We start from the raw sequence: 26,993 nt of genomic DNA, 5'->3' as shown, positions 1-26,993 counted from the left end.
GTGTATTTTCGTCAATATCGAAGCCAGACGAGAACAATCGAGACCTTATAAGGCCTTATAAGGTAGTCGTCGAGGAAGAGGAAGGTGTGACTACCGCAGCCTATACTCGTTCCAAGCCTCGTCGGAATGGCGCGCGTTAGCCGTCGCTAATGAAATGAAACACGACAAACCGATCGACGACCTTCCGCCGAAAATCCGGCCCCCCAAGAACAATGAATAGTGAGAAGGTCACGTTCAGAAAATTAAAAAAAAAATCGAATAAAATCAAATAAAATCAAAAGATGTGTAATGTCAAATAGTAGACGGCGACGACAGCTGCAAGCAAGAGCCGCCAGTCTGGCGATCCTTGTAACAACGGACTCAACGGCCGCCGATTGTTCTCTCTCTCTCTTTTTCAATCCCGCCGAACGATAGTATTTAAACCCTTGTGTGATTTCTTTCCTAGACTCCAAACCTTGAATCTCTTATCCGTTACGTCAAGTATGTGTGCTACGTGATGGGAATGCCGAGACGCGTGGTACATCTACTTGTGCATCGCGTGCGTACGCAGCGTGCATAAACCAAATCAATGATTCAATCAACGCAGGGAATGTTGTTGCAGCTCGCAACAGCCATCCACCAAAAAGCCAACAGCCAAAAAAGGTAAAATTTACAAAAAAATAAGGGCGAATAAAACAAAATAGCGTTCAAGGAACACCGGGCCCCGATTGAATTCGCCAGTGAGTGAGCGATTGAGTCAACGCGTTGACAAATGAATGTCGAAACTATGACGACTGATTGGAATCAAACGGAGAATAACCCCGCAAATCATTTTTGATAAACGGACCGGATGACAAATATTTCGTGACGTACCTGTGAGAGAATTGAGCTGGAAGCTGCCGTTGGCGGGCAAGAGGCTGTAGCGCAAGGCGGCGTTGGCGTCGAGATCCTTGTCGGTGGCGGAGACGACGCCGACCAGGGCGCCCTTCTCCAAATTCTCCTCGATGGTGAACTGGTAGACGTCACGGGTGAAAACGGGATCGTTGTCGTTGGCGTCGTTGACGAAAACGTTGACGGTGGCGGCGGCGCTGCCCGGCGGCAGTCCGTTGTCCGTCGCCACAACCGTCAGCGTGTAGCGATCGCGCATCTCTCGATCCAGGCTCTTCTTCAAGTAGAGCGAGCCGCTGTTGGGGAAGATGCCAAAGACGTCGGCCAGGGCTTCCTCTTTGACCCGGTAGGTCAGCCGGGCGTTGTTGCCCGTGTCCAGATCGATGGCGTTGACCTGGAGGAACTGGGAGTTGACGGCCAGCGATTCGGCCACGTTGACTTGGTACTCGTCTTTCTCAAAGGTCGGCGGGTTGTCGTTGACGTCCTGCACTTCGATGTTCAACGTCAAATTGGAGCGGAGCGGCGGCGATCCTTTATCCTGGGCTCCGATCACCAGCGCGTATTTCTGCGTCGTTTCGAAATCCAATTTGCGCGTCAGCATGATGAACCCTTGGCGCGAGTCGATTTTGAAGAGTCCGTCGGGATTGGTCAGCAGCTGGTAGATGACGGCTCCGTTGTCGCCGCTGTCGTCGTCGTGAGCGTGGGCCGCGTAGATGGGCGAGCCCAGCTCGGCGTTCTCGGCCACCGAGATTTTCACCACCACCGTGTCGAATTCGGGAGCGTTGTCGTTGACGTCGCCGATGGTTATGTTGACCTGTAAATATGAAATTAGCCAGTCAGGTGAGAAAACGATGACGTCACGAGAGGAACAAATTGGGCGATGGTGCGTATACCTGGCTGTGTCCGAAAGTGGGTGGCTCTCCCGTCATGGCGGCGACGTTGAGCAAGACGAAGGGATGCGTCTCGTGATCCAATTCCGTATTGGTCCTGATGACTCCGGTGACCGGGTTAATGGAGAAGTAGCCATTAGGATCGCCGGAATAGATGGAGTAGCGGGCTGTGTCGGAACCTGGGCATAAGAGAGATAACAAGACATTACAGATGTGTGTAATTAGCACTTGGTCACGCTGATATTTGCTCCTACAACAATCCACTTTATTTTTTAAAACAAAAATCACATCTTCGTTTATCTTCTCTTTCGTTTTTATATATTTTCTCCTCCATCTTGACGGCGAGTCGAGAAGAAGATACCGACAGCGGTGAGCATTAGTCGATCTTTTTTTTAAGTTTGAACTGGGAGGGGGGAAAAAAAGAAGAAGAAGGAAAGCCATCACCTAACTTCTTTAATTGAAGGAAACTAACTCTCCCGAAAAGTAGGTGGGAGGAAACACAAAGCTTCATCTTTTTCTTTTTTTTTTGGTCTTCTTTTCCTACTGCTGCTGCTGCCTTTTTCTTCTTTTTTAATTTTATTGTTATCTTCTTCTTCCCTCCATTTTCCCTCTTCAGTTTAACTACTGTGCAATAGCTTAGGCAACGCGAGTCTAATGACAGTTTGCTCTCAAGTCGGGAAAAAAGAAAGAAAGAAATGCCGGGCTTCTTTTTCCCTGGCCGTCTATCCGTTGAGCATGGTAACTGCTCTCTTGTCTCAAAAAAGCTGCTATAGCATTAGTGCCCGCCCTGCACCTTCTTTCTTTCCCCAACTGTCTTATATATATATATGTACGTACGAGCTTGGTACGTACACAATATTACGAACGTACGTAATACATTTCTTTTTCTTTTTTTTTGCGGCCATCGTGTGTAACCGTGGCTCGACAGAGAAGCGTATGGAATCGGAAGGTAAGAGCTTCTTCTTGCATGATAATAATTGGAAACTGTTTCTGGAGACATCATCGTAATGGCGCAGCTGTCATGCGATGGGCCCCGATGACTCGGGTCAACATTTCCTACTCCTCCCACTTTCATGAAATGTTCGTGCATTAGTGCAGCGTACTCTTTTTTTCTTATTCTTCATCTTTTTACCCTGTTCCATCGTTCCATTTTACCGCTAGACTTTTTTCTTTTTTTTTCCGGCAGTCAATTTTAAGCCTCAATCAGTCTCAACCACCGACCGTGATGATGTAAATGCTTTTCATTTTGAAAAAAAAAAAGAAAAAAAAATTAAATATATTATGTGTCTCTTTCACATTCTTTCTCTCTTTTTTTTTATCTTTTGTTTTAGTTCATTCCTTTTGGCTGTACTTTGCTACCTCATCTCTCTGGTGTGGTTTTTTTTACCGAGCGCCATCACTCAAAATGAAGAGAATAATTTCAGAAAATTATAGTTAAAAGAAAATGAAATCCATCGACTTACCAGTTACACTAGATGCCGATACGGTGCCAATCACCGAATTGCGTTGGGCGTCTTCGCGAACCGAAAATAGGTAACGGTTGTTCTCGAAGATGGGAGGCTGGTGGTTGCTGTCGATGACGGTGACAAGGACCTCAGCGTCGTGAGCCGAACGGAGGCCACCGCCGTCCGTCGCCGAAATGTTGAGCCGATGAGCCAGCCGAGCTCGGGTCAACGGCTGCGTCAGGAAGACTTCACCGCTGGACATTTCGACGCGGAAGAGTCCTTCCTCGTTGCCGGCCACGATGGCGTAGCGGACGGTGCCGTATTTGCCGGCGTCCTTATCGGTGGCCACGACGACAACCACCGGAGAATTGACCGTCTCACGTTCTCTCAGCGAGACGTTGTATTCGCGCGGGTAGAACGTCGGCCGATTGTCGTTGACATCCACCACTTGGATCTTGACCATGGCTGTCGTGCTCAGACCACCTGCGAGAAATTGAAAAACTTCCATCAGCAACAGACTACAAGCCAGCTCAATTTTTCGTCAAAACTTTGTAACACGTGTGTGATATCCATTCCTGTATTTACAGCTGGAATTTGAATAATAACCCAACTTAGAGCATCCGGATTGACTCGGTCTTTTTTTTTTACAATCCCTGCTGCTGACTGACCGGTTATTTGGCTGGGCTTTGGCTCCAGCGATTAAATAAAGATTTCCCCTTTTAGTAGCGAGGAAAGACTAAGCAAAACGTGGTCCAGCGTACGTACCTCTGTCAGTGGCCAGAATTGGGAACTCGTAGATGTTTCTCTTCTCGTGGTCGAGTGCGGCCGAGATACAAATCTCGCCCGACGACGGGTTGACCTCGAACTCTCTGTACTTGCCGAATCCGTCGCCCATCGTGTAGTTGACGATGGCGTTGACTCCGCAATCCGGATCTGTGGCCGATACCTACATTTTAGAAAAAAAGAAAAGAAAAGAAAATAAGACAAGGTGAGCCATTTTGCTTCTCAGTTGTTTGACACCCGCTGAGTGAATACATTTCCCGCAAAAGAGCACACAACGTCGTCCTCCTCACAAACGCAGAAGAAAATAACCCTATCCACCACCTCCTCCCCTACCATGATGTCTTATCGTCACGAGTCATCTCACTGAAGCTGAAGTTGTGGCGAGAATGGTTGACATCGACTGGTTATTCACAATGAATAATTTGGAGGCAAAAAATAAAGAAAAAGAAAAGAAAAGATTCAAAAATATGACTGCGAGTCAAGACAGCGCAAGTCGCGCAGGAAGGGCCGTGATGAAAAAGAGCTCCTTATCTGTCATACAGGTATTTTCATTCATGCCGCATACTTTGTCTAGTCCGCTCGTCAGATTGATCGCATTACTAAATCCAACAAAAATGAATGATAGAGAATCAATGGAAGGCAGACACAGAATGCGGACCCTGCCATGCATTTTGGTCATGTCTCTCACGTTGTGGCATGCATTCTAGTCGTAGTTATACTATATCCACGCTACTTGATTCCAACGAGCTCTTAGATCTCAATTTGAGACATCAAAAATCGCCATTTGCAACACAGAAATCATCCAGCCGCCGCCGCACAAACACACACACACACAAATAAAAGCCTGAGAATTTCGCACGAACGCTTCGCCGACGAGAATAATAACATCAAAAGTTGTGAAGAAAGCTGCGTGTGTTCTCTCTCTCTCTCAGCAGCAGCAGTTTACAGTCTCTCGAAACCGTTTCCTCTTTTTTCTTTCTTTCTTTCTTTTTATTGCGCGCTCTTTTTAAAACGAGATGGAGTTAAGACTATCACTGCAACAGATGATGATCGATGTTGAATGTCTCTCAAACGGAATGGATGCGAAAGAGCCGGCAGGTGGGCAACTCAGTTATGATATGTCCCAACGCGATGGCAAGAATGGCATTATCAGCTCCTTCAGTATGATGTAATCGCTGAAATGTGTGGGATTTGCGCAGCTGTTGTTTTCGTGTTTGGCTTTTTAACGGATCCCCAAGTGAACGACGTAATAGCTCCTTGCATCTTTCCGTCCACTCTTTCCTGCCTCGATGAATGGTCCGACTGCACGAGCCATTTTCTGCTCCAGCGACCCGACAAAGTCCGAATCGTTCCGTGGCTCGAGAAGATAACACTTTGATCTCGACTAAAAAGAAGCGTTTTGATGTTAAGTGACTACACACACAAGAAAAAAGCCTCCGTGAACGGCCGTTTCATGTGATAGTCACGAAATCGATATGCGGACAAAGAGCACCAGGCAATGGCATTGTCCAAATGTCGCTGTAATGACGGAGGATTTTTCAGTTGTTGCGCGCAGAACGTGCATGTGTAATGAATATACAAAAGTCTGTATAGCTTGCAGCTTGGTCGAGCTAGAGAAGGATGCGATATGGGAACCAGGGCATGTGCAAGTTAACTGCTCAGTTACATACGTGCGTCATTTGGGGGCTGCCGTGACATCCTGCAATTGCAAAGGGCCTCCTATTCCGAAACCAACGGATTCCCAAATTATCGACTGTTTTTTCTTTCTTTCTTTCTTTTTATATTTACGTTACATGCTACCGCATGTCCTGTCGTATATGAGAGAGCCAGCCGTCTCAGCGGCAGTCTGTTTTTCTCCCCTTCAAGGGTCTTTGAAGGGTTCTCAACACTCGACCCCTACATCTCAAGACCCGAGTTAACTCTGCTCTCTTCCATTCAGTCTGGGCACACAATACTCGGTCGAGTGCGGTTCCGTCAAAGAGACAATACATCTCCTTGGGGTTCGACCAGCTTTCACAAAAGGAGATGAAGACGACCAACCTTACGTAAATATTAGTCGAATGAAGGAGAAAAGAGGAGACCAGGAGGAGACCCGACCTAGTTGAGCTATGAAACACATCTTATTATTATTATTATTATTATTATGCCGTGGCATACTGCACGTACAGCCTTGTATAACTTGCATGTAGACATTCGGCTTAACTGGGTATTCTCTAAAGATTGGCCATGTTTTTTTGGCGAGGCAATCTGCCATCATCAAAGATACAGAACTCAAAATCCAGTGAATTATTTTAGAAAATCCTATCTTCAACAATAAAAGAGCGGAAGAATGAGAAAGAAAAAGGGATCCCAAGTTTTGTTGCTTTTTGGTTAAGAGTTTCAACAAATAAAAAAATATATATATTTTTTCTTCTTCTACGCTTGAAAAGATTAAAAAGAGAACGCACACACAAAAATAAAAGAAAAAGAAAGAAAAAAAAAAAAACTCGAAGGCGATGAGACTCCCTCCTCTTCCTTCCAGTTCCAGTGCTGACTTTATTGCTCTTAATGGCGGTCTTGTGGAGTTTCACTGTCGGTCGCAGGGGCTAGGCGGCGTAGGGTCACAAGAAGAAACGCTCCAAATGCTCGCCTGTGTTTCTCACCTAACTCGAACTACGACTCAGTCTGAACTTGGCAGGCGCCTCTGAATTTCCTTTGAATGATAATAGAACGTCTACGCCACAGATCACAACCCAGCGGCCTATTTTCTTTTGCCTTGATACTGCGACTCTGGCGCAGAGAACTTTTGACATTCTCACGTTTGAAGATAAGTTTCCAACTTGCAAGTCATACTCTCTTCTTGATGTTGTTTTCCCAACATTGTCCTCCTGAGATTGTTCGGAGCTTTTTCGTAGTCTTTTGATGGAGCCAGCGGAGGCAATCCGAGTTTGAGAATCCGCCGGCGCAACGATGGGAAATCCTTCGTATGCCACCTCACATCTGGAAACGACGCGAACCAGACCCGATGCCAACTATTTCACTTATTTCAGGTTTTAATGGAGCCCTCGAAGGGGCGCCACAGCCCAAATGCTCATCTGCAATAAATCTCTAGCCTATACGCAACCACCCGCCCCCTTCTCTACTGACTGTGGCCAGTTTCTCTACTCTCTGCAACACCCCGGCGATATGGTCTAGCTCCATGTTTCCACAGTAAAACAGTAATAATCTTTCGGCTATTTCGGAAAAAAGAAAAGAAATCGAAATCAAATCGAAACTCAGCCAAGAAATAAAATTCAAAGTGTATACTATATAGGATGAAATTAAAAAAAAAGTACACACAACGCCAGGGACTGGATAAAAAGGGGCCCTGCTATAACAATCAGGAGCCGAATTGGTTGTATACCACCTGCGCCGATGAGAAAGCCAGCCAGAAAAAAAAAATATTGACTTCAATGACTCGTAATTGTCATTTAATTTTTTGTAGCGCTAATCCAGCTTTTACCACTTTTCTGTCGTCTTCCTGCTGTTTTTCTGATGCTACACGTCCAAACAAAAAGGTAAAAAAAAATAACACGACGGGTCTCGGTGGCAACAACACGAAACTACCCATCTCCAGCCAATCCAGCTCCAGCATGCACCTTTTACCTTCACCGCGCCACAGTTTCTTTTTCAGACTCCCCGCTGTTAATGCATCCCAGCCGCTTAAGTGGTTCCGTGAATTGGTTGAGACTCGAGGGCTGAAGCTGGTCTATTATATAGACGCGTCTATCGCATCCTCTAATTCTGTCCCTCTGGTTCAACTTTACAGTTCCAATCTTCGGCGGATAAAAACCAAAAAACAGAAAGAAAAAAAAAAGATTTGACCTCAGTACTAGGTATTACTACTACTCCGCGACAGTAAGTGCGCATCTGTTTGTCGTCTTCTGTCGCGCAGTGATTTCATGAATCCAGGGCATGTCATTGATCTCTCTGTCTTTTTTCTCTTGTCTTTTTTTTTTCCACGCCTTCTCCCATCCACTGCCTAAAAGTCGTGCTTCCTTTTTTATTTTAATTTGACTCCATTCATCACGTGATTAGGAAGACTTTTCAACCGAAAAAGAAAAAAAAGACTTGAGAAAGAGGCAATAGGTTGATGTATATACATGCGACTTGCCTTACAGCACAGACGGAGATGTACAATTATTAAGAGATGCAGGCTCGGCTTAGAGTGTACGACTCCGCTTAGCCGCCAGAGGACTAGCGAGGAAATAACCATGAACCATGGATTGCCCTGGCTTTTTTTCAACATTCTACCTTTTTCTCTCTCCGCCCCGAATCATTCCCTGATGAGAAAATAATGACAGAAAATCGTCGGGGCTTTTCGACCATACGGTGCCCTTCCCTGTCACTTAACTCGCGTGTACAGCACACGGCAATACGAGGCGAGGCGGTCCCGAGGCGATGCTCGAACTCGGCAAAAGACTTTGGTTGAGGGACAACAACAACGACGGCGGCGGCGGCGGCTATGCGGGAAGAAGAAGAAGAAGAAGAAGAAAGAGCGTCTTTTGAATATGGCGCCAGCGTCTTTCTCTTCTGTCTTCGCCGTGAGAGATATGAATTTTAACACTTAACAAACGTCACTATTATCTTCGCCCTGCGAGCCGATGGCCAGACTTGGTCGCCGATGAATTTATTCACGGCACGTATAGCTTTTTCTGAGGCAATATTTACTTCAATGGTCAAATCGTGTTGGAAATTGGCTTGCTCCGTGCTGCAAATGATTTCGAGCGGATGGAATAAACGAGGGGGGACTAAATTGTTTCTTTTTGGTCGCTTTGAACTAATCGGATCAAATTCGGAGCAATAACTCATAGTCACGGGAACCGCTGTGCGCAATAGAAAAGTGTGAATTCCGGTTAAACGGAGGGTCCGCAACATTATGTTAGGAGAAGGGAGTCATTGGGAGAATTTATTATTTACCTCCCAGCCTACATTTCCTGTTGTAATGTTCAGAAGCGAATCATCCATCACCTTAGACTTGTATTCATTGGAAGGTCTCATTTTCCTCCCACAACGCTCTGCGTTTCTAGTGTACCTCAATTTCTCTCTTCTTCTTCTTCTTTTTTTTCTTCTTCTCTTCACCACAAGAAAAATCATCATGAGCATTCAGACCCTTTCGGTAGGCCTGGTCCACCGACGAAAGTCAGAGAAATTGAACCGAAATCAAGCCACCTATCACCGTGGCAAAGTGAACACGAATAAGGTGAGTCAAAACGTAGTAGAGGGAAGGGGGGAAAAAAAAGGAAACAATCCATCCTCTTTTCAGTGTAGGAAAAAAAGATGGTTGGATGATGAACTTTGCATCTCCGCTAATACATCATTGTTAGAATGATCTGTCGGCATCGTGATATTTCTCTTTTAAAAGACGAAAAATCCACCCCAAGTCAATCGAATCCGGCGCGTTGGCCCCCCCGACTCCGCTTATTATCGACGATAGAGAAAGAGGCAAAGTTTGAGGGTGCTGTGCACTTGTGCACTCTCTTGACTGCGCGCACATGAACGCTTGGAATGAGTTTAATAGTAGGGGGGAAAGGAATCGAAAGAAGAAAAAAGTGTAGAATGCGAGTTAGTGTTTTTTCTTCTCTTTCAATGCAAGTCTGGAAGCTTCCGTCTTGCTTGCCGGATCAGTCGCCTGCGGCATCTTCGAATTAGGGAGAGGAACTGCCGTATAATAGTAATTATTCCTGCAGTGTTTTCTGATCCGTCGTCTGATACAACGGTAGGAGGCAAATTATCTCTCCATCAAGGTAAGAATAGAAGAAGAAGAAAAAAAGAAATGTGAGAGTATAGAGAAGAAGAAGAAGAAGCCAACCAGGAGATGGTTGAAGGTCGAATGCATTTTCGTGTGCGCGATTAGTCGATTACCCGTCTGCGTAATGACCTTGTGAGAATGACAGTGCCCTCGCTGCTGCTGCTGCATCCTATAATAAAAGGGTACCATGTGGGACAATCCCGATCGAGTTTCAGAAAAAAATAAAATAAAAAATCCAAACGCAATTGCCTAGTACGGGGAAATGCTCAAGAGCATCAGAAACAAAAAAAACGCCAAACAGAAAACACCGAGTCAATTGTCTTCAATGGAAATATTGCGTTTGACTGGAGTAATGCGAGCCGACCACAATCCCGCAAGCGAAATAAATTGTCTAACGTAAGGCATTTGAAATTTGACGAAATTTCCCCCCCCCCCCCCACTTGCAAATAATATCCCGTGTGTGTGTGTTGAAGGATACCTGCGTTTTCATGACCGTTTTTTCTTCTTCAGACAAATGTGTGTGTGTGTAGAAAGGAGCGTGTTTGTGAGTGTGTGAAGATTAGCCAGAGTTTCCTGTGGATGGTGTTCGAACGCAATAAGAGCCCTCGAATGTCAAACTCGACAGCAAAGACGACCCACGCTGCTACATACCTTTACCTACGTTGACATACGGACACACACACAAAAAGGAGGGTTTTCTTTCTTTTTTTTTTCCGGGGGTCGTGTATCTTTTATGGCTTGTCGAACATAGGTACATGCAGTGGATAGGGGACTTGGCAGTGAGGGAACCGAGGACACAAAAGAAACGCACAAAAAGGCGACGAACGAAACTGCCAGCAGAGTCCTGCCAGGGAATTATTATGTATATAAGGTTGTATAGAGCAAGATGGGAGGGAAAGGAAGGAGCTCGTACATCACGCCGGGAGTTCTCAATAACTTTCGGCCTAGACGACGGCACCCCGTTGACTTTTGTTGGCTGGCACTCAAACAAGACAACGTGAACAATTCAGCACCGACAGTAGGCTATCCAGCAGCAATTTGAAGCTCTTCTTGCCTTTCAGACGTGCCAACTTTGAGCATCTCTTTCAATCAAGCTGAGTCTTCAATTGAACTCATTTCTGACATCTCTTCAGCCAATCACGGGGAAATATATGCAAAAAATAAAAATAAAATAAAATGTCGTGAGCCATCCAAACAAAGATGGATTTTGGCTCTTTCACAATTTCGTTAACCGACGAATATAGAAATTGAAAAAATCGACATATATTGAGGCGGAACCCCACCAAATTCATCAAGTGCGAGTTTTAAAAAATAAAAAATAAATAAAAGAAGGAAACTATTTATGGAAAATACTTTCTTTTTCTCAGTGAGAACGAATGAACGATGAATATGTCGCTCTGTGTGATTCAAAACGTCAGTTCGTTGAAGCGATCAAAGGATTTCTTGGTACTCGTCATTCTATATGGCCACACCTGGATGCACTATGTGCTGTCAGGCGATGAATTATATCGTGATTACAACGAAAACACGAACATATTTGGTAGCTCATAGTATCGAAAAATAACCGCTACTGCTTTAACGCTAAGGATTTCGAGAAAATGTCGGTAGTGGACAAACAGAAACACATTACGCATACACTCTTTTTTTTTCCTGTCACATTTTTCTTTTAATTTGATGCAGTTTCTAAAAATAAGAGAAGAAAGGGGCAAAAAAAAATATGCTTAAATGTGGAGCCAAAAAATAGCCGTATTTTGACAGGAGAAAAACAAAGCTAGGCCAGGGTCATAAAGTAGATCTATCAAAATTTCTTTTCTATCGCCATCAGAATTCTCTGGAGATGGAAACAAAACGAAGGACAAGCGAAAGAAAATTCTCTGAAAAGAAGGATCTTAGATTCTATACTATACATATAAATCTAACGGCAACCCGCTTTTCAATTGTAGGCCTATACAGCCGATTTTGTCGGAATACTGCTGGTAGAGTAGCCGCCTAGTGGGCTACCTGCCGTAAGATTCTCATAGCTGATGTATATACCTTTAAAAAAAGGAAAAAAAAAAAATTTTTACCCCAGGACTCGAAGGTGTAGAGTATATAGCCTTAAACTACCTGACGTACTATACGCATAGAGAGAGAGGAACTGGCCGGCTGGGGTACTATAATCTGACGACGCTGCTGCCATAGACCAAGGCCAAGGTGGGGAGCACGGCGAGACTATTAGTCAATTCCTAGTGCAGTGCGCCAGTACAGGTATGCATTTACCTGCAGGGGGTGCATCGTCTAAATTAGCATGTAAGGCTACAGGTAAGTACAGGGTCTGGTGGATGGAGTTGAGCGTACACTTGAAGGCCTACGGGTCTCTCTCTCTTTTTCTTTCTTTCTCCCTCTTATTTCCCCCCTTTTCAACTTGCTACAGTCCACCAGGCTTAATGCCAATCACTGCTTCCAGCTCTATTCGACGTTCACTTGAAAGCAGACGGACTCTCTTGTTTCCTCCCTCTCTGTGTACTCGTCAACCCTTCCCAGGCTCAGGTCAATAGCAAGTTCCCAACCGAAAATGACTCGATCGGTCGGAGTCATGTCAGAAAAAAAAAACACTGAAAATGTTTTTTTCGGGTTGATCAATTCAAATGCAGCGCCGGATAAGTATAACCCACTTCTCCTTGAGATGAAAGTCGACTCTGAGAGAAAAGGTCATATTTGCATGGCGCAACATGCGATCAACCGATTTGGGAAATTGTCGCCGCCGTCTGAGACGACGACAATTGCAGACAAGTTAACGCGCTATCTCCTGGAGCCCAATGGAAGCGCCATGGAAAGCCACTGGAAGAATTAAAAAAACCAAAAAAGAAAAAGAACAAAAAAATAAAAAAGGTTTCCATCGGCAACTGGAACGCTCTCGGAGAGAAGAAGTATAAAAGAAAGAGAGAGGGGAGATTGAGAGCACGCTAAGCGAACTGTTTTTTAAATAAACCCAGCATGTGTGTGTACATACTGCAGTGACTCTACAATTTCCGTTTCCAATTCAGCAATATCAAGAGAAGCGTCTAGAAATAAGAGGCGGCGTGGCGCGGCGCGGCGCTCTCTTAAATAGATTTCACGACTTTTGAAATTAGTGGGAGGGTGAAGAAACATCCTGGCTGGCTATAAAATAAAATAAAAAAACAAAAAAACAAAAAAACAGAAAAATTCCAAAATACTTTAACAGGGAAATAAATTTCCAGTTACGACGCATCCTGTAATTTACAGGCTCTCTTCTGGATGGTATGGACGTTTCCGCGAGCACGGTCGCATTCCCCTATAATTTAAATTAGGGCTATAGCTCTGCTATGGGTCGTTCACTCGTTGGCTTCAGACAAATAATACGCGTACCTTCGTCAATGCTCACTGCCCAGTCGCCGTTTCAAGTCTGAACATTGGACCTCATTCGGATCGCGGGTTCATTTTCTTACAGATTGTTTGATGACCTTGCAAACTGGTTATGATGTGGTCTCATTTAGAGAGACACAAGTCCACCGAATTCCACCGAGTCCAGCTCTCAGCCCGCTCGTAAATCTGTTCCGTTTTCTACGCTCGATTTCTGCTCTCTTACAATGTAATGCATTGCGATGCGCACGTAGCCATTTCGAGTATTTCTTTCAAATTATTTGAGTTAGCCCAAGCACAATTAATTGGCCATTTGTCATACGACGTCATAGTATCAATAACTACTGCGACGGAATGACTGATGACTTGAAAAGATGCCAGTCGAACAAAAGAAAGAAAAAAAAGGCGAATATCTTTTACAGAAACACTATTGGGCAGCAGCAATTCATCCAATTTTGTGTAGACCGAATTGATGGAATACTTTCGTCAGAAGCGTATCCTGTCGCTCGTTGTCAGATAACCGGTTTTCTTTTTTATTCCGTGTGCCGGGGCCAAGAGTAGTTTGAAAAATATTAACGGCTCTCGCATTTTTCTGTATTTCTCTTTTTATTGCACTGGGACGTGAAATGAGTTCCCGGCTAACCGCATTTATGTATACAATAAGGTGATAGAACTGTTCGATTTTGTCGGCAGTCGATGCATGTCCACCATGCAACTACTAACAACAACAAAAAATGTCACTCTAGATTTGTTCGGGTATTCAAAATGAGTGATCTTGATTGTTATTTAGAAATCACTTAGACATTTGCTATTCCTTTTTTTTGTTGTAATAAATCGAGTCCTTCTGGGAAACCTTGATTTTTCAAAAATATCCCAGCTTTAGAAGTGCGACGACGGGTGACATTGAAACGCATAATAATGAGCAACGATGTCGCCTGTTATCGTACGCGAGAGAAAAAAAACCCAGCAAGTGCAGACAAAGGCATTTATCATTTTTTTGCCGACTTTATTTAGCATTTTAGCTTGAAATTCGTGAAGTTTCTTGGACTTGCCTAGTCAACTCGCGTCTACTTTTGACCTTCCGTGATGGGTCGATTAGTTCTCCAAGCTCATCAATGATACAAAAGAAAAACGAATACTTTTTTTTTTACAACAACTTGTCCTTCTAGTCCTGTGAGAATAACGCAGGAATAAGCGACTGGTGGCAGCTATCGCTATGCCAGACGTTCGTTTCCAAGGGGAAGGTGAAAAGCTTTAACAGACCAACGTGGAAAAATTACGTGTATTATAGCTACACGGCCGAGAGGATTGCGGGCCATTAAGTTCAGTACCTATACACTCTGTCGTGACAAGAGCCCGACCGTAAATTATTTTCCGCGTTTGGATTTTGCCACGATGGGTTTTTCTGGGAAAAGTCTTTTTTTTACAGCATTCGTCCGTTCGTCAACAGCCGGCATCCTGATCAACAACCATTACCACCACCCACTATATAATTTCTGCGCTTGCCGAAATGCTGCAACCAAAAAAAAAAGCTGAATCGTGCTCACTTGCCCATCGCATTCGAGTTTCAACTTTCAACCAGGGTTTCCCAGTGAAACCGAGTATAATTTCTCGACGCTAATTGCAGCTCTTCAATGACACCATCTGCCTTGGCTGATACTGTAATCATCGTAGACGATTAAACAGCAAAAACAAATCAATTTTTTGTAGCTATTCGAAATGTTTTACATGTTCCTTTCAGTTTCTCTTTTGGCTACTTCTATGGCCTCTCTCTCTCTCTTTTAAAAAACATTTTTCTATCTGCGAGGAAGAAGAACATTGTGTGGGATAGAATGAGAGAAGGTGGTTTCAGAGCAGCGCCATCCAACGTCGTAACAAGGGCATTATGCGCAGCAGGAGGGAAACTCATTGTTACCTCAGACCGAGTTGCTTGGCTCCGTTGAAAATTCTACACTAGCCCGTAGACAAAAGTTCAAATCTAGACACTTAAGATTCCAATGTTGTCACGATTTCAGTGATGGGGGGTATCACAACAAATGAAGCGAAATTAATAGAGAAAAGCGGGCATAGAGGTTGGCGGTTTGATCAGCAGGAATGTGTTGGACGATGGATTCGTCAACTTAATGGACACATTCCACAATTATGAATAAAAAAACTGGTCTCGACGGGGAGTGGGGAGATCTATAGTCTTTATTGATTCGAAATATCTCGTCCATCGGGAAATAGTTGGATGTATATTTGGCTTGGTCAGACTGGAATATCGGTTGGCAAGTTGATTCGAACTAGTTGTTTTGGTGTCGGACTGTGAGCCTCGGGGGTTCTATTCAACAGGTACCCTAGAAGCAGTAGAAATTCTGAGCTGCTGAAGATTGTAAGAGGAGGGTACGGTTGATCCCTCTACCGACCCCAAAGGTGGGAAGAAAATGAGGAGGCGGGCCATCAACCCAAAGACTCCAAGGAAAAGGAGAGGATAAAAAGAGAACCCCCAAAGCGTTTGCGTTAGCTTTAAGCTGGTTGGAACCTCTCAGGTGAGGGGAGGAACACGAAGACTAGAAGAGACCCTTTGCTACGAAAGACTTGAATCGAAGAGAAAATCTTCCTCATTCCGTGTTTTCCCATTCTGACTGATATTTTTCTCTCTCTCTCTCTTTTGACTCGACTTTTTATCCGGATTCTCTCTCTCTCTCTCCATTTCTTCGTCCACCATTCCATCGCCTTTTACTTTCGTAAAAAAAAACATGGAGAATGTTTATCAGTTTGACCAGTTTAAAAGACAACGACTAAATGAATGGAAATTGTTTAAGGAGAGTAGTAAACTGAGAATTCCATCAACAAGTCACCACAGAGTGTAGATAACTTGAAGCATGACACAAAAAAGAAACGTGGCCGGTTATGCTCTCAAATCAACTTAGGAAAACACAAGATATACAAATTCAAAATTGAAATTTTGGTTTTGGTGCTAGACAGCACTCAACATTCTCGGTAACGTACGGTAGTCTCTTCCTATACGTACAAAGAAGCGCAATCATTCACGAAACTGCAATGTTCAGTTTCGGGAATGATTCAAAAAATGAAAACTATCGATCAAGGAGAAAAAAGTTAAAAGAATCGATCAAACAATGCAAGCCGAGAACTTGAAGCATAAGGAAGAAACGTCGTTATTAGCGAAACCCAACATCTTCCACAGTTGCATTATAAGATGATGCGCAATCACGAGCTGTTTCATTGGGAAGATGCTGTTAAAGAAACGCTTATGATTCATTTTTTTTTCTTCTTCTTTCCCTTCCTAACTCATTAGTTATCTTTCATCGACCCATAACGGCTGATGAATTCATTTTTGGTTAACAATCCACGACACGATAACCACTAATCTCGCGCAATGCAATATACAACAACTGTCATTTTCATTTAGATTCGACGCTGAAAAATGACTTGGGAGATTATTAACCTTGATGCAGCAATCACAATTTACGTGCGTCTATATATTGCATTCAGATTTTTCAACATATATTCGACCTCGTTCACCATTTCGGAACAGGTATTCTTAGCTCGCTTGCAATCTCCTATAAAAACGCGCAACAAATAAACGCATAGCTGTCGATAAAGGTAAAAATAAAGAAGAAAAGAATGACGGAAATTAGTCTTGCCATCGGCCATGAAGAAATGTTGGGGGGATAGAAGCCACTCATTTGATGGTGTGTTTCATCAAATGACTGCGAATCGTGTGCGCATGATAGAGGTAAAAGAAAGAAAAAAAAAAGGATTTCCAGTACTAAAATTCCATTCGAGCAATAAGAAACAGTTGCTAGCGGTCATCAAATATCAATTACGAGGTGCAAAGACGTTGTTTCTCCGTGTTTTGACGGGCGTTACTTTGAGTGTAGGAATGAATTACCCGGAATTACCCACTACCAAGAGACGATCAAAACACCAAGTGAAGGCGGCGAAGAAGTTCTACATACAACTTTTGCTCCAGAAATATATAAAAAAGAGGACGCGACCCGAGGGGGGGGGGGGGAGAGAGATAGGCAGCTGCGGGAGCCCCGGTGATCGAGTAATACACATGGAATCAGAAGACGATTTTCAACAAAAGAGATGAGCTGTGTACGCAAGAAAAAGGCCAACGACACAACCCTGAAATTTGCGCTGAAATAACAGAGCAGCAGCAGCCACGGCAGAGAAACGAAAAGCCATAAAAGAATCGAGACAGCTAAATATCACGCTACAGTGCAGCTTATAGGTCGCTTGCCTACCTTCTCGCCTTAGGTCTCTTGCGTGTTTCTCTCTCCTTTTCTATTCTTCTCCTCTTTTACCTTCTTCTTCTTCGTCGTCTTCCTCCTCCTCCTTCTTCTTCTTCTTCTCTATACACACTGTATATATATCTATCTATCCATCTGACTATCTATCCATTTCCAACTCTCTAGGCTGCGCTAGGTCTGACAACGACTTTTTCCATGGCGCTCTCTCTCTCTCTCCGACTCGAAATATAAATTTGGCCCAGCTTGTGTGTGTGTGTGTGCGCAAACTAGTCGCAACAATCTCAAAGTTCAACTTTTGTGGCACATTCTGCTACGTCTAATAGCAGCCAGCCCGTAAGTGCACACTGCCGAGCAGTCAAATCATGAAGGAAGAAACTGCATCCTTTTTTTAATAGAAGCCGACTCTGAAGAGAAACAACAACCCAAAAAATGAGGTGAACTAATTTGTTTGATGATACCGAACCCCATCTCGCAACTGTACTTTGTAAAAGAAAAAGAAAAAAAAGGTAATGTTTCGAGCGGGGGTATTACATTAGAGCGATCGCAGCCGAAACTTTGAACCTTCTTTTCTACTAGCGGGAGCAAGTTGTTGGCGTATACATCCAGCCAGTGATTCGAGATCTGGAAGAAGAAGCGGGAGACTTGGGGTATAGTAGAAGCTAAACCGGTCGGTGGCTTGGCTTCGAGTTGGTATTGGTCGAGGAAAAAGAAAGTCAAGAAGGGAAAAAGATGAAAGAGGTTGAAACGATCGGAGAATGCATCGTCGGGAAAGAGGATGGGGCGTCACCAAGCCATTTGTTTTCCTGACACCCCGACTCGAGGCAGCTCAGGCAAACGCCAGAGAACCCAAAAGTCTTCTTCCCCTTTTTGTGGGTTCAAACCTTATACACCAGTGTGTGTGTGTAGATATATATTTTGGCTCCAGGTCTGCTCGAAAATGCCCCGGAGCATTCTTGTTTTTTTTCCTACCTACCATTCCAATCAGCCAGTCAGATAACAGAGACTCACACACACACACACACACACTCGCGGACGCAACAACACACGCACGAAGAGAAACAGTCAGCCATAGTTGTAGCGGAGCCATATTTCTGACGAAAAAACCTGTTGCCCTTTCAGAACCTGCTGGCCGTGGCTTATGTATCTTGTTATGTGATGACATACTTGAAGGTAACGATGATCAATTCATTCTCAGTCCCACTCATTTTTTCTTTTCTTTTATAACGACGAGTCAACAAACTCTCGGATGAGCCATTTGGAATCAGTGAATTAGCAATACCAGATATTCCTTCCTTTACCAGACCCAGTTACCCCCCACATCCTCATCCTATCGAGAAAAAAAAAAACGCCCGCAAAGATGGTAAATCACGATTTTCTCTACATATTACCAATTATCAATGCACGAAATTGTTTTTTCGGTACGCCGATTATCTTGCGCATTTTACACACACACACACACTGCTCCTTGTTGTCACAGAGACACACCTGAGTGAAATTCAAAGCAGAAAAAAATAAGCGCCTTTATTTTTCTTCTTCTTCTTCTGCTATTGAGGCGACATCATTTCTTCAGGGGGTGGGAAATCGTCAAGGTTAGATTTTTATAAAGCCTTTGTCAGTATCAGTAGGGGCGAGGCAGCTAGACTGAGCCAGAACTTTTTGGCTGATAACATCGCGCGCACTGGCTTGACCAAAAAGCTTTACCTACACAGCTCTAACAAGGACCTCTCTGAGTCTCTGACCAAAAAACTTTGAGCTGGCGCTTGCTCCGCTCGTTCTCTCTCCTAGCTCTGTTGTCGTAGACTTTGACAAAGTGTTGACGCGTTGCGATCAAGAGATAGTGACGCGAATGAACGTCAACTTCTCAGTCTGTCCTCCGTGCACAAATAGGGAAGAAAAAACACAAATATTTTAAAATTACCCCGATTAAAAGAAACCTAATGCTAATGCATAGCGCGTCCAAATACGTTCACGCGCACCTATAAACGAAGCTAATAATAGATGACCTACTCCATTCATTTCGCTCTTTTTTTCCTCTATGTCCCGCTGTGATTAGACCAACTCCGAATTTAGTCTCTACGTCGGTTGGAATTAATGAAGTATTCGGTGATTCCCCTCTGTTCGAGCCTATTAATTTTGGATTGATTCGCCAAGAAGACGAAGCCATTTGCGAGAAGTCACGAACGAAATCAAAACCTTTGGTCTCGCCTTGACGGGTTAGGTCTCCACAAGTTTGAGAAAAACAGTCAACAAATAATCGTGTAGTGAATGAGAGTGGATTTCCCTTGAAGGTGGCCGAGATGGTTCGATTAGAGGTCTGGGCAGTTTTCTCGGCAATTACCTCACTACTAATTCCATTCCTTTTCTATTCGAACCAACCAGCATATCCCCCAACATGGTAGATTTCCAACACAAGACACAAAAGGCAAGAAGAAACGGGTCTTTTTTTTTCTTCTTCTTCTTCCGAGGGAGAAACAACAACAACAACAACAACACACAGCTGTCGGGAGACTGATTGAAGAATGCGCCCATTCCATCAATTAAAACTTCAGTCTCTCTTTTACCGTTACGCAGCGCGTCCGAAATATTTTGGGTTTTCTTGCTTTCAGGGACAGACTTCCTTGATCAAAAAGATCTTCTGAGCCTATTGCAACACACGACACTTGCGAGGAAGACTCGCTCGAGCGCGCGAGAGAAAAGATTTACGGAGCCATTTCGAAGAGAAATGTGGTAAGCCTAATCGAAATGGCGCAAATCTATGATCTTGGATGCAGTTTAAAATCGTGCATTGATTATATCTGATTCTACTTTTTTTTTTAAATCTTTTTATAGTTAGTGTATACTGCAGAAGTATGGCGCGAATGACAAAATCAATTGCAGATTAAACGATAGAAGCAACCATTACGTCTTTTTCCTGTGTGGACGCAAGAATTTGCCGAGAAAAAGTTGGGTCGGTGTTAAATTTGAGATTGGACTCCCTGTGGTTAGCGCTTCAAAAAAAGTAACTAATGGCCACAGAAGACGAAAGAAAAAAAAGTCGAAAAAGAAGCTCATCTTTCCGTAACTTCTTTGGTTTCTCTAAGCTCCAACCCAGAGTCAACATCACAGCAGTTTTGGGATTAAAAATACATAATCAGAAAGAATGACCAAGTTTTTCTCGGCTTATATAGCAACTCGTTGCTATTTTGATAGAAATGATCGTTTCTTTTTTAATGGGAGGTATTTGTAACCACAGTGTGTGTGTGTGTGTGTGTGTTGAGCGTAGACATTTATAAAGATCTTGGAACAGGTTAAGCCAACTAGCTGGATCGGTAACATTTGCGATCCGACATTCTCCAAGCGAACGAAGACGGGCGAGAAGGAAAGAAGCGAAGAAATAGAAGGAAAAGAAAGAGAAGGAAAAGGGAAGACAAAGATAAGAAGAAGGAGGAAAAATAATGAAGAAGAAGAAGAAGAAGAAGACCGAAAAAGAGCAGACGTTGAAGAGGCTGGGATTGGAAAACACGCAAGACTTGGAGGAGCTGATGTGAATAAGGTTGCGCGCCGTGCTCGTAGAAGTGGACGATGCCTGCCAGCAGCGTTTGCCCCCAATCTTCTTTCACGCATTCGTCTCGCTCAGCATTACCATTGCAAGGTTCACGGCAGCCCCGAAATATGTTCTCTAATCACGGATTGGGTGCATGAAATTCCGCCAGCTCGCTTCAGCTCCATACAACGTATATGTTTCACTTCCTTCCACAGCAAACAAGATGAAGTCGGTAACAACAACAAACGAACTTTATGTTGTTACAACTAGTAAATAAGATCTGGCAACCGCTGTTGCTGTGCCATTTTTTCCAACAGGCAAACACTTATTAGCGGTGGTCTCGGCATTCACAACCAACGAAATCCACACCTGCTGACGCAAGTACAGTCTCCCGAAGATAAAATTTAAAAAAAAAACTGAATCTGTTACACGATTGGACGGTCTCAAAGCGACAAAAACCCCTCAAAAGAGCTCCGAAATGGCTTGTTTGATTTTAAGGAACTGGTAAGATTTAAACATGTGAAGTAACTACTGTAATTTTTTTACGCCAGCGACAGGCCTTAAAAGAAGAACAAACAACTACTAACCAAATTATTACATGGAGAATTTAGTAGCAACAAGGTTTTTTTTTGTAGCTCTTCTTGAGTAAGAAAACGTGTCATTAGCGACAAAATTATGTTAAGAATTAATTACGAAAAAACGTAAACAAAAAAAAAAGTAAAAAAACAAACAATTCTAAACAGACAATATAGAAGATGATTGGGCTACCTCTCTAATCGTTGAAAGGACAACTAAAAAAAAACTTTAAAAGAAAGCTCCAAGTTGCTGCAAGGTTCAACAAAAGGGTCGTTAGATTAACTCCCCGCCAAGGTGGTCTGTTCTCTTACCCTCTTGCAATCCCCACCTAGCTGCTCTCTTCCTTGAACCAACTATACAAAAGATAATTAAACAAGTCACCTGGCCACTTCAACGGCTGGGCCTAGGCTAGTGTTTAAAGGACGGCATGTTTTGAACCTTCTTCTTCTTCCCCCCTCTATATGTAGGCTAGTTGTTACTGCTGCTGCTAGAAAATAGTATCCTCTTGTTGTGTGTATGTACCGGAGGAAAGTTGCCGGTTTGAAAATTAACAACCGAAAAAAAAAGGAGCCGCGATGGTTTGTGTCTACATCGGAAACATACATTCTGCTTTAATTTCAATATTTTTTGTGTACATTCGCCTCGGAAAATAATACAACCCCAGTATTATTCATAGACGAGTTTCGAAAAAATCAACCCGAGGCTCTCATGCGAGTTTGGTTGGAGCGTGCCAGTGCGTTCAACTTTCTCCCATTTCGAATGCAGCAGAGCGTGGATTGGCGGGAGAGAGAGAATGTTCTCCCGCATATTTGCAATTCTCATGTCCGTGTTACGATACTTATCGGCGGCGAAACATTCATTCTTTGACCGGCAAAAGATTGCACTTTTCCCTAGTGTGTTACAAGTGGAATTCGTAGAGAGTTGGCGTCGTCAGACAACAACAAAAAACCTAACGGTAATCGACTAGAAATTTTTCGAATCATTCATTCTTTGGCCCATTAATATACACGCAAATTGTGTTCACTAGAAGCCAGAATAAACGATTGGAAAATAGCAAAAAAACCTGTGTGTGTATGGATTGCGGTTTAAAGAAAAAGAGCCGGCGCGCCAAGTGCCTAGTTTGCAAAGGGCCCCACCGTGAAACGTCATCCAAAACATCAAGAGATTTCTTCCAGAGACTTCAACAACTTGGTGTTACTTTCAGTTAGAATCAGCAGGTGGGCCCTTTCAATGGATATTTAGAACTAGGTCCAGGAAAACGAACAAAAAAAAGATACAAGAAAGAAAGAAAAAAGGAAACGAGTCGGTGGTAGAAGAATAGAAGGGAGGGGGGCTTGACGGGCTTGTTCCATTTTTAAAAAATAAAATAAAAGAGAAGAGATGGCTAGGGGGCCAAGGTTTTTCTACTTCAAATACCAACAGCGTTTTCTTCGCCCCCCTTTTTACCTTTTTTCTTCTCGTATTTCCCCCACCCCGTGTTAGTAGTCTCTTGGGGTTCTTGGCCAGGCCACAATGCCATCGAGCACCGGAGCATTCCAAAGGTTGAATACATATATATATACCAAGGATCGAAGGAGGATAATCTAGTGCACATAATCCTAATGAGGTCTGTAGAGAAAGAAAGAAAAAAAAAAGCTCAAATCAAGTGAATAGAAGTGGATTTCTTCATTTGCCCGACCATTGTGTCCAACTTCCTTTTTTACTCTCTCCAGCTACGTCTCCGCTTCATTGCTGTCAGGACAACGATTTCTTTGTTACACTCCGTTTGTTCTATTGTCGCTCATTTCCGCTTCTTCCTGTCATCACGACTCATTAGACAACAAAGTCTGAGTGGGGCGCAAAACACACGGGAGAACGTTTCACCGAAATAAATTTCTAACAAAACGTTCGCTTTGACGTACGTAACGCGTGAGAGGAAGTGACGAGAAATATTTTTGTTGGCTCAGCGAATTAACCCCTTTGACATAAACCCACAGAGAGAGAAAAAAGATGAACAAGATTTTTGTTTTCCCTATGATCAAAGGGAAAATAAAATAAAACAAAAGCTTCGGAAAGAATGCAACAGCAGAGAGATTCAAGTAGAAAATGTTCAGCAGGAATAGAAATCAGGTGGGGTTGATGATAGAGCTAGGGTGGATGGGGGCTAAGAGAATAGAATAGAAGAGAGAAGAACGTCGGGGTTGAAATAAAAAGAGGAATGCTAAGGTGGATTTTGAGAAGGAAGAAGAAGCAAAAGAAAAAAGAAGGAGGAGAGAAGAAGAAAAAAGAAAACCTTTTTGAATGGTTTTCTTAGCTGTGCAGCTCATCACGGGCAGCGGGGGGTGGCACAGAGCCAAGGGTGCGTAGACAAAAGAAGGAAAAAATAAGCGGAGAAAGGATATATATTCCAGCACTGACATAATTTCCATGCACGGAAGGCTGTTTGCTGCTATCGGTCACTAGTTTGAAAAGCGAGCGGAACACAAGAAACCTTCAAAAAGCCTAGCCGTGTATACTACTCTGGTTTATCCGAATTGAACTTGAGAGGTTGTTTTCGCTTTTCTTCTTCTCGATCATGAAACAACCCCATCATCGGCCAACATACTCAAGGACATTCGCCTTTGGAATCCCGACATCATACTCAATAAAAATTCTCCTCTGACAAGTTGGGAGATTTTCAAATGGCAGTCACCCGAGTTCACAAACTGTCCATCTCTAATCTGTCGAGAACCTGTTCAGTGGACGCTTCTAATATTCCGAGTATTATACAACCACAGGTTTTTTCCACTTTCTTTTTAATTGTATCAACCAACGTCTATTCGTCCTCTTTACTTGACTGCACATCAAATGCTATGCCTTAATAGAGAAGAAGACTTTCCTATTTTTACAAGAAGAAGAAGATAAGCTGGAAGTACTGGCTTACCTTGAGAACACAATGGCCGACAGCCTCATCTTCACGGACCGAAACGTTGTAGAAGCTTTGATCGAAAATGGGCTCGTTGTCGTTGACGTCGCGGATGGTGACGCGGACCGTGGCCGTGCCGGTGAGCGACGGCCGGCCAGCATCCGACGCCAGAATGGTGATTTGTGGCACGGGATCCGTTTCGCAGTCAATGTGTTTCCGCGTCGTGATGAGTCCAGTGCGCCCGTCAATTTGGAACCAATCCGAGTGAGTGTCGGGCGACTCGAGAATCGAATAAGTCACAACGGAATTGTTGCCCAGATCCCGATCCAGGGCCGAGAGCTGGAACACGGAAGTGCCCGGATCGGCCACTTCCAGCACGTTGGCGTAGTACATTGTCTGTTCGAACTGGGGCGCGTTGTCGTTGGTGTCGGTAACGCGCAAATTAAAAGCCCGCGACGCGTGCAGCGGCGGACTTCCCTGATCGGTCGCCGTCACGACCAGCGTCATGTTGGGCTTCACCTCTCGATCCAGCGGGAGCGAAACGATCATGTAAATAATGTTGTCACGGGTGGTCAAACCAAAGTGACCTTCGCCCCCGTCCAAAGTCACGTTCACATTGGCGTACTCCTCCTTCGAGTCGGGGTCGTTGACGGAGATTCGGGCAACAAATTCACCCGGCTGGGCGTCCTCGGAAATCTTGGGAGTAGCGTCGTCGCTCAAGAAGATCAAGTTGATAGTCGGCTGGTTATCGTTGACATCTGTGACGCGGATCGAGACGAAGGCGGTCGTCTCCAGTGCCTGGACGCCCGAATCACTGGCCACCACCACCAATTCGTGAACCTCCTTGGTCTCAAAGTCCAGGGGGCGATTGACGGAGATGACGCCGGTCAGAGGATCGATGACGAAGACCGAGTCGCGATCGCTCTGACGCCGGTTGATGGAGTAGGTGATGCGTCCATTTTCGCCGGCGTCCGTGTCGGTGGCGAAGACCTGGAGGACGCTGGTGCCGATGGTGGCGTTTTCGGCCACCGAAGCAAAGTAGCGACTCTGATTGAAAATGGGCTGGTTGTCGTTGACATCCTGGATGGTGATGTTGACGGTCATAAAGCCACGCAGCGGTGGATTGCCGCCATCGAGGGCTTCGATCACCAGACTGTAGAATGCCGTCGTCTCACGGTCCAAAAAGCCGTTGATCTGCAGGTCCAAATAGAGAACCCCGTCGCGCTCCCGATGCGACGACAGCCTAAAGGCGTTGTTGGTGTTGCCCGAAATGATGTTGTAGCGCTGCGTGTTGAATATATCCAAATCCAGGTCCCTGGCCGGTGGCAGCGTTCGCTTGACGTCGCGAGGCGTGTTCTCCGGGAATTCAATCTGCAGCAAAGGATTGGGAAACGTTGGCGCGTTGTCGTTTTCATCCTTGACCGTCACCAGGACGCGGATGTTCTCGCCACTCAGCGGGATCGCCACCAGCGAGTAGGACGAGCGCAGTTCCCGGTCCAGGACGACTTTGGTTCGGATTTCGCCCGTCGACTGCTCAATGTTCAAATCGGAATCGACAGCGCTGCCCGGCACTGGCACAATCAGATAGGGAGGCGGTGGGGGTCGTGGCACACCTGGATTGCTCTCACCGATCAAGCCGATTGTCGTTCCCAGAGATACACCTTCCGAGATTTCGAATTCGCGAATGTATTCGCAACGGGCGACTGTTGTTAAACTGGCGGCAATTAGAAACAGCAGCAAACCCCAACTACTGCTGTGCGGCGGCGTAGCACAACACCGCCCAGGTCGTTTCTCAGTCCGGTGAGGTTGCCTGGAAGGAGTGGTGGTTTTCGACACTGTACTGACCGCCAAGACTTTGAGAGGCCAGGGTTTCACTAAATGGCGGCTACGGCAACATTCGCCCGCCATTCTTGGTTCGTTTTCCGTACGACTCGTGGTCCAATCAGGCAGTTTTAAGAAACTGCAGAATGCTGGCATCCCTGGCTATTTTTTAGGAAATCATTGTACGTTGCGATCGTTTAAAACAACAAATTGTACACACACACACAAACAACACACAAAAACGAAAAATAAACGTGCACTTTTTTCTTAACAGCTGACCAGCAACCGGTCAGTAAACTTTGATGTAGAATGCCAAAACATGATCACTGATCACAACGTCCAGGTTCTTTTCTCTTCTCCTGAAGGCGATTTACGGAATTTTAGAGGCTAACAAAAGATGGGCAGCCACAATGCGCGTCCATCACTAAAGATTCCATGCTTTAAATTCTCATGAAATCTTTTGTTCTCTTTTTTAAAAAGTGTTGATTTAGTTATATCCAAATTGATCCACAGATTCGCAATATCCAATAGTTGAAGTCAAGTGGTTTGGCCAAAGAAAGAAAAGAAAAACTACAGGAAGCACATTCACACACACACACTCGAGTGAAGGTCCCAACGTGTACTGAAGGTCTTTGGTCAGAGAGGGCCCCGATTCTTTTTCCTCCTCCATTCTTACCACCCTCTAGCCATCAGTCCAAAGCGGCGGCGCGGCATTGGCCACGGAAAACTCTCAGAGGCAACATAAAGTTGAGAGTTCCAAAACAGCAGAAAAGTAGGAATAGTAGAGAAAAGGAATGAGAAGAAGAAGAAGA

The 26,993-nt window shown here is 44.3% G+C and overlaps 1 protein-coding gene across 1 annotated transcript in view; it reads right to left on the bottom strand.

Annotated features, from left to right (window-relative positions):
* The window catches only part of LOC124208183 (protein dachsous-like), a 47,455-nt gene extending 20,639 nt beyond the window's left edge, over window positions 1–26,816 (bottom strand). Inside the window, exons 1-5 of the mRNA XM_046605927.1 lie at window positions 24,379–26,816; window positions 3,968–4,148; window positions 3,221–3,685; window positions 1,761–1,936; window positions 853–1,681 (exon numbers count right to left, since the gene is read on the bottom strand). Of these exons, the coding sequence (XP_046461883.1) occupies window positions 853–1,681; window positions 1,761–1,936; window positions 3,221–3,685; window positions 3,968–4,148; window positions 24,379–26,337 (3,610 nt within the window). The 5' untranslated portion in view covers window positions 26,338–26,816. The remainder of the gene's footprint in view (window positions 1–852; window positions 1,682–1,760; window positions 1,937–3,220; window positions 3,686–3,967; window positions 4,149–24,378) is intronic.
* Window positions 26,817–26,993: the final 177 nt, after the last annotated feature.

Source organism: Daphnia pulex, chromosome 2 (genome assembly GCF_021134715.1).
Source record: "Daphnia pulex isolate KAP4 chromosome 2, ASM2113471v1".
In the NCBI taxonomy this organism is placed as follows: domain Eukaryota; kingdom Metazoa; phylum Arthropoda; class Branchiopoda; order Diplostraca; family Daphniidae; genus Daphnia; species Daphnia pulex.
The sequence above is the reverse complement of the archived record's forward strand: the minus strand, read 5'-3'. Positions and strand labels throughout refer to the sequence as shown.